General features: G+C 42.9%; 1 protein-coding gene across 1 annotated transcript in view; it reads left to right on the top strand.

The window, feature by feature from the left end:
• BCAM (basal cell adhesion molecule (Lutheran blood group)) overlaps positions 1-12,805 on the top strand; it is a 65,495-nt gene that overhangs the window by 38,961 nt on the left and 13,729 nt on the right. Inside the window, exons 8-14 of the mRNA XM_040434269.1 lie at positions 119-278; positions 2,710-2,825; positions 2,906-3,047; positions 4,141-4,268; positions 6,132-6,267; positions 10,682-10,717; positions 11,000-11,135. Of these exons, the coding sequence (XP_040290203.1) occupies positions 119-278; positions 2,710-2,825; positions 2,906-3,047; positions 4,141-4,268; positions 6,132-6,267; positions 10,682-10,717; positions 11,000-11,135 (854 nt within the window). The remainder of the gene's footprint in view (positions 1-118; positions 279-2,709; positions 2,826-2,905; positions 3,048-4,140; positions 4,269-6,131; positions 6,268-10,681; positions 10,718-10,999; positions 11,136-12,805) is intronic.

The raw sequence follows: 12,805 nt of genomic DNA on the forward strand, positions 1-12,805 counted from the left end.
GGATGGCAGTTATGTTTTATTGATTCCCCCCCCCCTTTAATGTCCTCTATTATGTTTTTTATATGATACTTCTCATCCAGTTCTGTTGTTCCTCATTGTCATCATTTCCATATTTCAGGCTGGCGGTGAGGGAGAGGAACTGAATTCTGGTTCAGATGGGATTTACATTTTCCAGAACATCTCTAGAGAGGATAGTGGGACCTACATGTGCCAGGCTCTGGATTTTGACAGCCCTGATGTGGATATGCTGAAAAAGCAGATAGAAATCGATGTTCATTGTAAGTGGGACCTTTGTAACATATAAGATTCATTTCTCGAACTGTCTACGATATAGTTTACAAGTTCACCTGTTTAATGGGCCCTTCCGGTTAAATATTACCATAGGATCATACTACAAACGGTTTGTTTGCCGGCTATAAACATGGGGGCTATATACACACAACAGGAGGACACTATTTAATCAAGACAATTCGTCAAGTTGCTTTTTAGTTTTAAATACAATTAAAAAAATTATTGTAAAATGGACATTTCCTTTAATGGGTGTTCCTGCTTCACATGAGAATCAGATCAGTTTGGGTAGTAGTACCTCTCCTGGCACCTTTGCTGATGAGGTGTTGAAAGGGGCCATGGCACTCAGGTGAGTGCTATAGCCTCTTCCATGGCTTGTGACATCACATCCATTGGTCACATGGCCTTTCAGAGGATCACATGGCCTTCCAGAAGCTCACATGGCCTTCTAAAAGCTCACATGGCCTTCTAGAAGCTCACATGGCCTTCTAAAAGCTCACACAGCCTTCCAGAAGCTCATATGGCTTTCCTGTCTCATTCAAGAGAATGGGATTGAGCTTTGATGCCAAGTACAGCTGCTATACCATGAACGGATTGTGTTTGGCATACTATTTGAATGCTGCAGGCCCTTCAAGCAACTGATCAGTGGGGGTCGTGAGTTGGCCCCCAGTGATAGGATTTTGATGTGCCATTCTGATGTGCCATTCTGAAGATTGGTTATTAATATTTAGTTCCTGGAAGACCCCTTTACAGGTGTTGGCCCAAGATTGAAACCTATTACCCACTTACAGGATAGGTGATAAGTTTGTTGTTATCGAAGGCCAACCACTGTGACCCCCACCATTCATGAAAACAGGGTTATGGAGTCTCCTGTGTGAATGGAGTGTCAGTTTACCATGCATGCCACCACTTAATTTAACTCTATGGGGCTGCCAGAGGTAGCCGAATTCAGAGCTGTAGCTGTGTAATAAGTTTCAGTCTTAAGCCAACCTCTTAAAATTGAGTTTAACTATGTGAGAGTGGTCTCCCAACCAGGACCCCCTACTATTAAAGTAATTTTAGCCATGTAAAACACTTAAATTTACCTTCTTGTGCACCCTCTGATCCAGCCCTGCCGCCGTATCCTCGTATTTGGTTGCAGCCAAAATAGCATGTAACGGGCTGCAGCCTGGGGATGGAGGGGCAGCACTGGATCAGAGTAAGGGCTCATTCAGACGGCCGTATGCTGTCCGCAAAAATACTGAATGCTATCCGTTTTTTTGCGGATCCGCAAAAAAAATGAAACATGTCCTATACTTGTCCGTGAAAATCAGGACATGGCCCCATTGAAGTCTATGGGTCCGCAAAAATACTGAATGCTATCCGTTTTTTTGCAGATCCGTTTTTTTGCGGATCCGCAAAAAAACGGATAGCATTCAGTATTTTTGCGGACAGCATACGGCCGTCTGAATGAGCCCTAAGTAAGATTAAGCGATCTCATTATTTTATCAGGCTCCCTGCATTTTGATAAAATAAAAAAAATATGTTGGAAAATCCCTTTAAGGTGCTTTTACATAGGTCGACTGACAAGTAGCACAATTAATGGGAACAAACTGTTTGCATACAGTCCCAGGCTATGAGCTGTGCGCTACGATTGGCCAGCGCTGCAGCAAGGGACAACCCTAATACAAAAACTCCGCCCAGTACAACAGAGGGAGCTGCAGACACCAGAGCCTATACCGGGCGAACGGAGCGGCGCCCAGACATACTAGTAAGTGCAGGGGGACCCCTGGGCGCCGCTCTGCCCACTGATATAGTTAGTTTTTAGTTTTTAAACTAGTGAAAGGTCCTCTTTAAGTATATTGAAAATTTCATAAAATCCTTTCCCTACACTTTTATGAAAAAAAAAATACAAATAAAACAATTACACTTTAAGTGTGGTCTACATTTACTGTACCTACGTTCAGGGGCAGATTAGAAACTTAAAGTGGCCCTGGAAATAAAACTAAAAGTGGCCACATGTTGTAGGTGGGTCCAAATTTAGGGATGATGCGCCAAAACATGTAGGCGGGGACAACCGAAGTAGGCGGGGCTTGCAATACTGTAGTGCAGCAGAGAATACTGCCCCAGCAGAACCAAATACCACAGGACAGCATAAAATACTGCCTGCCCAGCCACAGTATGGTATCACCGTCATGAGGAGGGCACCTGCAGCCGTTTAGCATCAGATCATTATGTACCTGGCCTGCGGCCATCAAGAGGGCTTGAGTGGCCCCCTGGGCATCGGCCCACCGGGAAATTTCCCTATGGGGTCTATGGCCAATGTGCCTTTGCCTACATTAGGTAGTGCATACAGTACGTATATACAACCTCATTTTCAGGACTTTTTGCATGATAAGGTTTTTCTCCTTTATAACACAGCCTTCCATTTTTCTCCTGCAGACCTAAATCCTCTATCTCTCATCCCATCTGGACAAGTCCACCACTCTGTTGGGGAGGATGTTCCTCTTAACTGCTTAGGAGATGGCTCAGAAAGACCCGACCTGGTCTGGAAGAAGGTAAGGCTGCAGCTGTCTTATCTGTTCACCTTGCAGTAGCTGATGAGCTTGTCTTCATTCCTCCCAATCTTCTGTTACAGGGGGGTATTGTTCTCTCCAGCAGCAGCAGGCATCGCTTGCGTAACCTAACATATACTGATTCTGGGGTTTATACTTGTGAAGCTACAGTGCCCACAGTACCAGGACTGCGCAAAGAGGAGAGTGTCACAATTGTTGTAGAGGGTAAGAGCAAACTTGTAGACCAACCCAAATCGACTCCTTAGGAGCTGCACTTAAGGGGGGTGTTCTATGAGATTTAGAATAATAGCGCCACCATTGTCCAATGGCTGTGTTTGGTATTACAGCTCAACCCCATTCATTTATGTGAGGCTGAGTTGCAACACCAGATACAGCGACATAGCAAATGGATAAAAGTGGCACTCTTTTTGGAAAAAACACAGACTCTAATCTCCTACATCTCCTTTAATACGCAATGACCCCTAATTTAACGTATTAAAGGGACACTAGACTGAAAATCTTATGGCTGTACTGATAAATACAACTTGTTGTTCAAAGTTATCAACCACTTCAGGCTAAGATCATCTGCCTCCACTACACTTAAAGGGATATTCCCATCTGGACATTTATGGCTCATTCACAAGATCACCACTGGGACCTACTCTTATGACTAGAGCGGGGCCGCTATATTTGGAGATCCTATAGAAGTGATTGGACAGAAAGACATGAGACAGGGCCCATTCTCAATATAGAAACAGGTCCCAGAAGTGGGACCAGCACCTATTGGACATTTAAGGCGTATCCAGATGGGAATACATCTTTAACTATATGACAGCATTACATGGAAAGGAATTGTGCATAAAGATGTTGTCTCTCCCTACATTGATTGAGTTTTTAATGGGGAGAAGGATAAGCTACTACCAGACCTTTGGCAGTGGCTTATCTCCCAGGAGAATAGAAGGATTGGGCATTAAAAACAGTGCATCCAATTCTTTCCACCAACATCATCTGTCAGGGGAGAGTCATTAGCAGCCAATACACATTAGAATCAGATTGTTGGTCGGCCTACAAAAATTGGTGGGTATAGCCAACAATAGTCTAGAGCAGGGATGCTCAACCTGCGGCCCTCCAGCTGTTGCAAAACTACAACTCCAAGCATGCTTGGACAGCCTACAGCTATTAGGGCATGCTGGGAGTTGTAGTTTTGGAACAGCTGGAGGGCCGCAGGTTGAGCATCCCTGCTCTAGAGGGTATGGAGGCTCTAAGCATATACATGCTCAATTGTTACCAAATATAATTACTATTATCTTATTTCTAGGACCCCCAGATCTTGGACCTGAGATTGAATCAGTTGAAGTACCTTCTGAAGGCCACTTGTTAACATTATCTTGTTCAGCAACAGGAAACCCAGAGCCTGAGATAAACTGGCATCCACCAGAGCTGAAGGTCAGCATCTAAATTTGTCATGCCATGGAAAAATTCTAAATAAAATAGTAAATAAGTTAGGCTACTTTCACACTGGCGTTTCTGGGTCCGCTTGTGAGATCCGTTTAAAGGCTCTCACAAGCGGCCCAAAACGGATCACTTCAGCCCCCAAGGATAAGGATCCGTTCAGAATGCATCAGTTTGACTCCGTTCAGCCTCCATTCTGCTATGGAGGCGGACACCAAAATGCTGTTTGCAGCGTTTTGATGTCCGCCTGACGATGCAGAGCCAAACGGATCCGTTCTGACTTGCAATGTAAGTCAATGGGGACGGATCCGTTTTCACAGACACAATATGGTGCAGTATAAGTCAAAACGGATCCGTTTGCATTATCATGAACAAAAAAAATATATAAAATGTTCATGGCAATGCAAACAGATCCGTTCTGAACGGATAAAAGCGCTTGCATTATAGGTGCGGATCCGCACCTAACGCAGGTGTGAAAGTAGCCTTACTGCTCTCTTCTCCATGACCCTTTTCCCTTCCCTAAGTCCTCTATTACATACATATGTAAAATCACATTATAGAACAACCTCCTGAAAAGACAGGGATCATCCTCAAGGTCCACATATTTTGGCAGTCCTTAAAACTCGCACAAATTTTACCTGCTCCTACTTTTCCTAAGCCAACCCTGCATCTTAGCCTGCTTTCAAATTGGGCGCCAGACCAAAGCCATTATTGACTGCCTGGAGAGTCCAGAACCTGGTTGTTCCCTCCGCCCCAACTTCAGCAACATTATTTTGATCCCAATCTCAAAGACCAATAAATCCACCCGCTGTACAAATTTCTAATAATTTCTAGGCCCCAAACTGCGCATCCTTCCTCTCATTATCAGTCATCTTGCACCCCTGGGTGGGTGATTAGTATCTCAAGTCTGTCACCTTATTCCCACTCTATTTATATTCTTTCCCCCATGACCTCACCTAACTCTACCCTTCCTAGCCAATTAGCCAGTCCCCTTCCCTTCTCTCCAAATCTTGGCATGAGGTCCTCCTCCACGCAGTGCCTATGGTTCGGTCTAGCTCTCCTCATAACGTAATTACAGTCATGCATCGTTCAGATGCTTTTATTGTGTATTTGATATGTCGTTCATGTTGCTTTAGGGGGAGTCTAAAGGTAAAATATTAGCAAAAAATTATTAGCAAGTCAGTGTCTGAAGAGGCATCTTTTTCCCGCTTTGAAGTTTGAAAAAATTGGGTGCGGTTTAGGCTTTTTCACATTTTTTAGCTGCAATGGAGCCCAGGAAAACATGGGCATGCCCTATTATTTCTGTAATTTGTAGCTTTCTTGTTCTGTTTATATGCACCCAAGACGACCAAATTATTCTAACTTATACCACTAATTCCAAAATGGTGCTTAGAATATATCGGCATGCACAGTTGAAGGTGTATAGAACATTACAGCACGGTCTTTATGACTATAATTTTGATCAGTCCAGGTCATTACATTGGGATGGGTACAGTGTACAATCACTGGAGATGCACTACACACTTGCACGTGACTTATTATTTCTGACCACATTGGTAATGTACTATATTCATTTTTGGGAAAACCGACTTGAGTCATCACCATGGAAGTTTTCTTGTTCCGAGCACAATTCACTCTGCTTGCCATTGTTATGTCTCTCTGACTCAATGACCAGGACATACATGATCGATGATGACCATAGCTTTGCGGTCACCAAGTCCCGTGGTCTTTTCTTAACATGTCCAGTGGGTTTTGTGATCTGCACTTGACTAATTCTGTGCTAACAATGGTCATTGTTGTCCGATTCCTCCCTCATTCCATGGACTGCTTACAGTGATTGTTATATTTACCTTTCAGCCAACGCAGACAGCTTCTGGCATGACTATAAAAAGCGAGGTTGCCGTGAAGGTCACTTCCAAGCTTATTAATGATATTTCATGCACTGCTAAAAACCATCTTGGATCCAAAGAAAAAAAATTCAAGCTGAGCATCTGTAAGTCTGGGTTAACAATCTCTTGTTGAATGTTCAAAATTGATGACAAACATTTGTGATGTTAACCCAATATTATTTTACCTTTATGTCTTAAAATGTATGTCTGTCTTTCAGCACCATATCATTTTAGGCTCAGTATTCTGCCCTCATCAATATCATAATACATCTTTATACTGGTCAGAGCTCCATTTTTCTGGTACACAGCTCAGATCCTCTGAGTTAAATGATACAATTCTGTCTGTCTGCCTGGCTAGAGGGAACTTACTGCATAAAGGTTAATTATTGAGTTGAATGTAGAAATATTGTACAGTGAGCTCCCTCTAGTGGTGGCTAAAGGCATCCTGAATTTGATCATTTGTGTCTATGCAGGGAATTAGAAGCTCTGTATAAGAAAAATGAAAGTCTGACTGCTGTAAAGGTAAAACCCACAAGGTTGGAAGGCATGACTACATGGATTATATTTTAGCTTCTGTAATTTTTTATGTCTGCTTGTACAGTCTTGGCCAGACGTTTTTCAGACTAACACAGGTGTTTTATGGTAGCAATTGGCATTAAATCTAAATTAAGTAGAGCGATCAGATGAATTGCATTTAATTGCAAAGTCATACCTTGCCATGTAAATTACCAATCACAAAAGCCCCATTTCCGCTGCATTTCAGCCCTGCCACAAAATGACCTGCTGACATAATTTCAGTGATCTTCTTGTTAGCTCAGGAGAAAATGGTTAATGAGGACAAGGAAGCTGATATCTGTCATGCTGATTGAATTAGAAGATCAGGCTGGTTGCTTCAGAAGAGGCACTTGAAATCATTGTCTTCTTCTGTTAACCATGGTTATCCCCAAGGAAACACGTGCAGTCATCATTGCTTTGCATAAAAAGAGCTTCACAGGCAAGGACATTGCTGCTTGTAAGATTGCATCTAAATCGACCATTTACCAGGTCATCAAGAACTTGAGAGAAAGGTCCAATTGCTGTGAATAAGGCTTCAGGGCATCCAAGAATGTCCAGCAGGTGCCAAGACCGTCTCCTAATGGATATTCGGCTACCATGATTGGGTCACCACCAGTGCAGAGCTTGCTCAGGAGTGCATACTTTTGGAGTATGGCCAAGTCAAAAAGGACAGCAAAGAAGCCACTTCTCTCCAAAAAAAGCTTAGAGGATGGACTGACATTAAGTACAGGAATTGGACTGCAGAGGACTGGGGTAAAATTGTTTCCTCTGATGAACCCCCCTTAAAGGGATTCTGTCACCAGGTTTTGGGCTATAGAAATACGGACATGCACGGCTAGATCGCCGCTAGCATGTCCGCAATATATGTGTCCTATAGGGCTGTGTGGTTTTAATTTCTTTAAAAAAGGATTTTATAGATATGCAAATGAGTGTTGAATGTGTCCAAGGGGCTGCACTAACCTTACTTGTGCCCAGCTGTGCCCAGTCACGCCCGCCTGTGAAGGAGCCCAGCACCGCCTATGTCTCATCCTTTCATCAACGATAGATTGCCGTAATCTCGCGATGCGCGAGCTCGCGCATGCGCAGTTCTTTCCCTGAGGCTGATGCCAGCAGAGGGAAGGAACACTATACCGGTACTGCGCATGCGCGAGCTCGCACATGCGCCAGATTACGGCAATCTATCGTTGATGAAAGGAGGAGACATAGGCGGTGCTGGGCTCCTTCACAGGCGGGCGTGGCTGGGCACAAGTAAGGTTAGTGCAGCCCCTTGGACACATTCAACACTCATTTGCATATCTATAAAATCCTTTTTTAAAGAAATTAAAACCACACAGCCCTATAGGACACATATATTGCGCACATGCTAGCGGCGATCTAGCCGTGCATGTCCGTATCTCTATAGCCCCAAACCTGATGACAGAATCCCTTTAAGACTGTTTGGGACATCTGGAAAAATGATTGTCTGGAGAAGAAGATATGAGTGCTACCATGAGTCCTGTGTCATACCAACAGTAAAGCAACCTGTGACCAGTCATGTGTGGGGTTGCTTCTCATCCACGGGTGTGGTTCGCCTTACACTGCTATGAATAAAGAATGGCATCAAAACATCCTCCAGGAGCAATTTCTCCCAACAATCCATTCTCAGATCTCCATCCAGGATTTGAACCAGAAGCTGATATCCAGCATGCCAAAGCGAACTGCAGACGTCTTGTAGAAGGCGAGTCAACACTGAAGTTTTGGCATAAACTTGATGGTTTTGTCAATAAAAGTAAAAAAAAATAAAAAAATAATGAAATGCTTATAATTGTACTTTTACCATAGAAGCATCTGACAAAAAGATTTAAAAACACTGAAACAGCAAACTTTGTGTCAGTCTCAAAGCTTTTGGCCATGACTGTATAGCGTATGTTTATATTGTTTACACCTCCCTTATTTCCTACTAATTTAATTTACACTATTAGGCTGTTGGAGATCTCAAAATCTCCTCCTGCTTCCAATATGTTATATATGTTATATTCTTTATTTCATCTTCAAAAATAACAAAATTACAGGACGCGTTTCGGCCCGTCCAGCCTTTCTCAACTGCATGATACTAAATGACACTTAGCGACATTTTATAGGTACAGATCCAGATCGCCTGGTCATGACATCATCAATTCATTAAACAAACAGGAAATGACATAGATAAATTTCCTCTTACTTCGATCCATATTCACCGCAAAGAAAACAAAAGTCCTTCAAACTATCAACGTGGTGTTGCGGTCTGTAAGAAAATACACTCTATATTAAAAAACCATTACAAATTGTGATAATATTATACGCAGGCACTGGCTTATATTAGGTAAATCATATCCAACAGTGTAGGAATTAAAAAATCCACCCCTTATCTGCAACAAGCGGAGTCCAAATTTAAGGGATCAACTAGTACGTGCAGATATAGGGAGCATGAAAGGGGGACAGATACAGAAAACTCTTACACATCCGAAATTTGGAACATTCCCCTGCCTCCACCGCATGCAGTGCTCAAAGGTATTGAAGGGCCAGGTTTTTTTACCATCCGCGCACTGGAAAACCTTATAAAATCAAGGGTTACTATACCTGTGATACTGCAAATGTGATTATAAAATGCCCTTGTGGCTTGTTGTACATAGAGGAGACCATGCAGACAGTCAAGATCGCATCAGTAAACATAAGTCCACCATACGTAAAAAGAATCTTTTGTTACCGATACCTTTTCATTTTCAGAACTGTTAACATTCTAGTGCACAATTGAAATATCAGAAAATGGAGCAGGTTCATCAGCCAAGAAGGGAGGAGATATAAAAAAGTTGTTTCTCAGGAGAGAAGCATTCTGGATCCATACATTGGATACCCTACAGCCTAGGGGTTTGAATACGGATTATGAAGTCATGTGTTTCTAATAGTTTTTTTATTATGTTTTTTTTTTAAATATAGAGTGTATTTTCTTACAGACCACATAGTGGTGAATATGGATCGAAGTAAGATGAAACACTCTGACAATGTATCTATGTCATTTCCTGTTTGTTTAATGAATTGATGATGTCATGACCAGGCGATCTGGATCTGGACCTATAAAATGTTGCCATTTAGTATCATGCAGCTGAGAAAGGCTGGATGGGCTGAAACGCGTCATGTAATTTTGTTATTTTTGAAGATGAAATAAAGAATATAACATATTGGAAGCAAGAACGTCTGCTGGGATTATCTGTTGAACATGGCTAGAAATGTCACACATTGGTTGGAAGAGCATGACCAAAACTTCCAAGTACTACCCTGGCTCCTTGATTCCCCACACTTGAACCCAACTGAGAATCTGTAGGACCACCTTGATCATGGTGTTTGCTGTATAGATCCACCTCCATGCACACTCCCGCAGCAGTCAGCATGGCTCCAGAGACTTGGGACAACCTACCACAGTGGTGTCGAACCTAAGGCACGGGTGCAAGAGGCGGCACTCAGAGCCCTCTCTGTGGGCACCTGCACCCTGGAAAACGTCTATGGTGTACCAATATGCCGTAAACCTTTCTGCCATCCATCAGTGTAAGACATGCTATGAACAGCACAGGCAGTGCAGGATATTATAGCTAAAGTACATGGAAGATATACTATACTGGACTGTAGTATTCAGGGTAAATTACCGTGTTGGCACTTTGCAATGAATATGTGAGTTTTGGATTACAGTTTGGGCACTCGGTCTGTAAAAGGTCCGCCATCACTGACCTACCAGGACCTTATTGACTCCTCCCGTCCCATCTAGCTGCTGTCCCTTCTGCACACGACGATTAATCTGGATATAAGCTGGTGGTCATAATAATGGGGCTCGGTTGTTTATGTATACGATGGTACAACTTTTACTAGTCAATTCCCCAACTTGACGTGTGTTGTTACTATATCTCCTTAAGAGTCCTCACAATTAATGAAGTATCCCTTCTTTTTCTGCAGCAAGCATGGTAGCCCCAAGCACCGCGCCTGCCCAAGGTATGTCTGTATGTATATTAGAGGAAGTCTTGGTTATGTGTAGACTGTGGTGGATACAATGACATTTAAATAGTGAAATCCATATAATGCCCTTAAAGAGTTAAAATAGCAGGTGCTAGGCATAAATGCCATCAAGAAATATTGATTATTTGGTTAGTAGCATTTTTTAAAGTTTAGTTAGATCACATTTTATTAGTAATCAATGTGGATATTCAGACAATGCCAAAGGGTCCATTTGCTTTGTCTTGCAGCTGTAGATCCTGATAACCTTTTCTCTTGCAGAGCAAAGCGGCGGCAGCAGCACGGCCATCATTGCTGTGGTTGTCTGTGTACTCCTCCTTCTACTGGTGGTTGCTCTTTTTTACTTCTTACAGAAAAAAGGAAAGTTAGCCTGTGGACGATCGGAAAAACAACCCCTGTAAGTCAGTTGGATGGAGTATTCTTGTAAATTGGGGGTATGCTGGAATGAAGATGTTAAAGAGACAGCAAACCTAAAGTATATCTTAAAGGGAGTTGTTAAACAACAACCTCCCGATCCAGCTGTGTGCATAGACACATAGCTGTGGTTCACCTGATTAAAACACAGTTTTTCTTTTGTTAATTAGAGCCTCCATTGTCCTACTTTTCATTAATATTCAAATAAGGGTACTTTCACACTTGCGGCAGAGGATTCCGGCAGGCAGTTCCGTTGCAACCTGGACGCAAACGGATGCATTTGTGAGACGGATCCAGATGCGGATCCGTCTCACAAATGCATTGCAATACCGGATCCATCTTTCCGGTTGTGATCCGGAAAAAACGGATTCAGTATTTATTTTTTTCACAGATTTAATGGTCTGCGCATGCGCGGACGGAAAGAACGGATCCATTTTGCCGGAATGCTTGCGGCCAGATCCGGCATTAATGCATTTCAATGGAAATTAATGCCGGATCCGGCATTCCGGCAAGTGTTCAGGATTTTTGGCTGCGGTATTTTCTCCGGCCGAAAAACTTAAGAGGGACTGAACTGATGCATCCTGATACATACTGAACGGAATGCTCTCCATTCAGAATGCATTAGGGTAATACTGATCAGTCTTTTTCCGGTATTGAGCCCCTAGGATGAAACTCAATGCTGGAAAAGAATAACGCTAGTGTGAAAGTGCACTAAGGCTTTTGGTGCAAAGAGGGCATCACTATTGGTCTTGTTGTACCCAGGCTCCTCCAAACCCCTCCCTGGCTGCTTTGATTGACTGGGCCAGGCAGTGGTAAAGCAGCGAGGGAGGTGCTGGATAAAGAAAGGAGCGGAGCATGCATGCAACAGGAGCAACGGTGGCACCCTCATTGCACCAACGGCCTAATTTGCATATTAAGGAAAAGGAGCATAACTCAAGAACGGAGCCTTGGATCAACAAAAGAAAAACAGCGGTTTAATCAAGTGAACCATAGCTATGTGTCTATACAAATAGTTGGATAAAGAGGTTGCTGGCGACAGATCCCCTTTAAAGTGAATGTCTAATGTCTTGTTATTGAGTGCCATGTATGAATGTAAGCTCCTAAGCTCCCCCTAGTGGTGGCAGCAAGCAGACAGATTTTTATTGTTACTCTACGTCTATACATGTGATTCAGAGCTCTATGTCCAAAACCACAATGAATTTTCAACTTAATTAGGGCATGTTTACACATAGTGACCATACGTGGTGTAGAGAGGGCCACATGGAAAAATCCAAACGTAGATCCAGACCTTCATCAGGGCACGAAGGTCTGGTGTTTTGTTTGCCATCATAGTCTTCCTACCCCTTAAAAGGTAGCATGATCAGCTCTTTACCTTTTAATTCTAACTCTGCTGTGCCCACAGACATGTTTGGTTTTCTTTACTCTCACGTCACTCAATGGGAACCAGGAGGTATCCATCCTGAGCTTGAGACCCCTTTCTCCATTGGTCCTACAGCAGCTGCCTCTATAGTCTGACCGTCCTCAGCCAGTGTTCGTTGGCTTAGACAGATAATGTGTGACACATATTTCCCTTAAAACAGGTTTTATCCATTTTTGAGTGGACTTCTCTTTTAGTTTATGAGACCGACTGAAACATTGCCCGTTGAGTTCCTG

Source organism: Bufo bufo, chromosome 1 (assembly GCF_905171765.1).
Source record: "Bufo bufo chromosome 1, aBufBuf1.1, whole genome shotgun sequence".
In the NCBI taxonomy this organism is placed as follows: domain Eukaryota; kingdom Metazoa; phylum Chordata; class Amphibia; order Anura; family Bufonidae; genus Bufo; species Bufo bufo.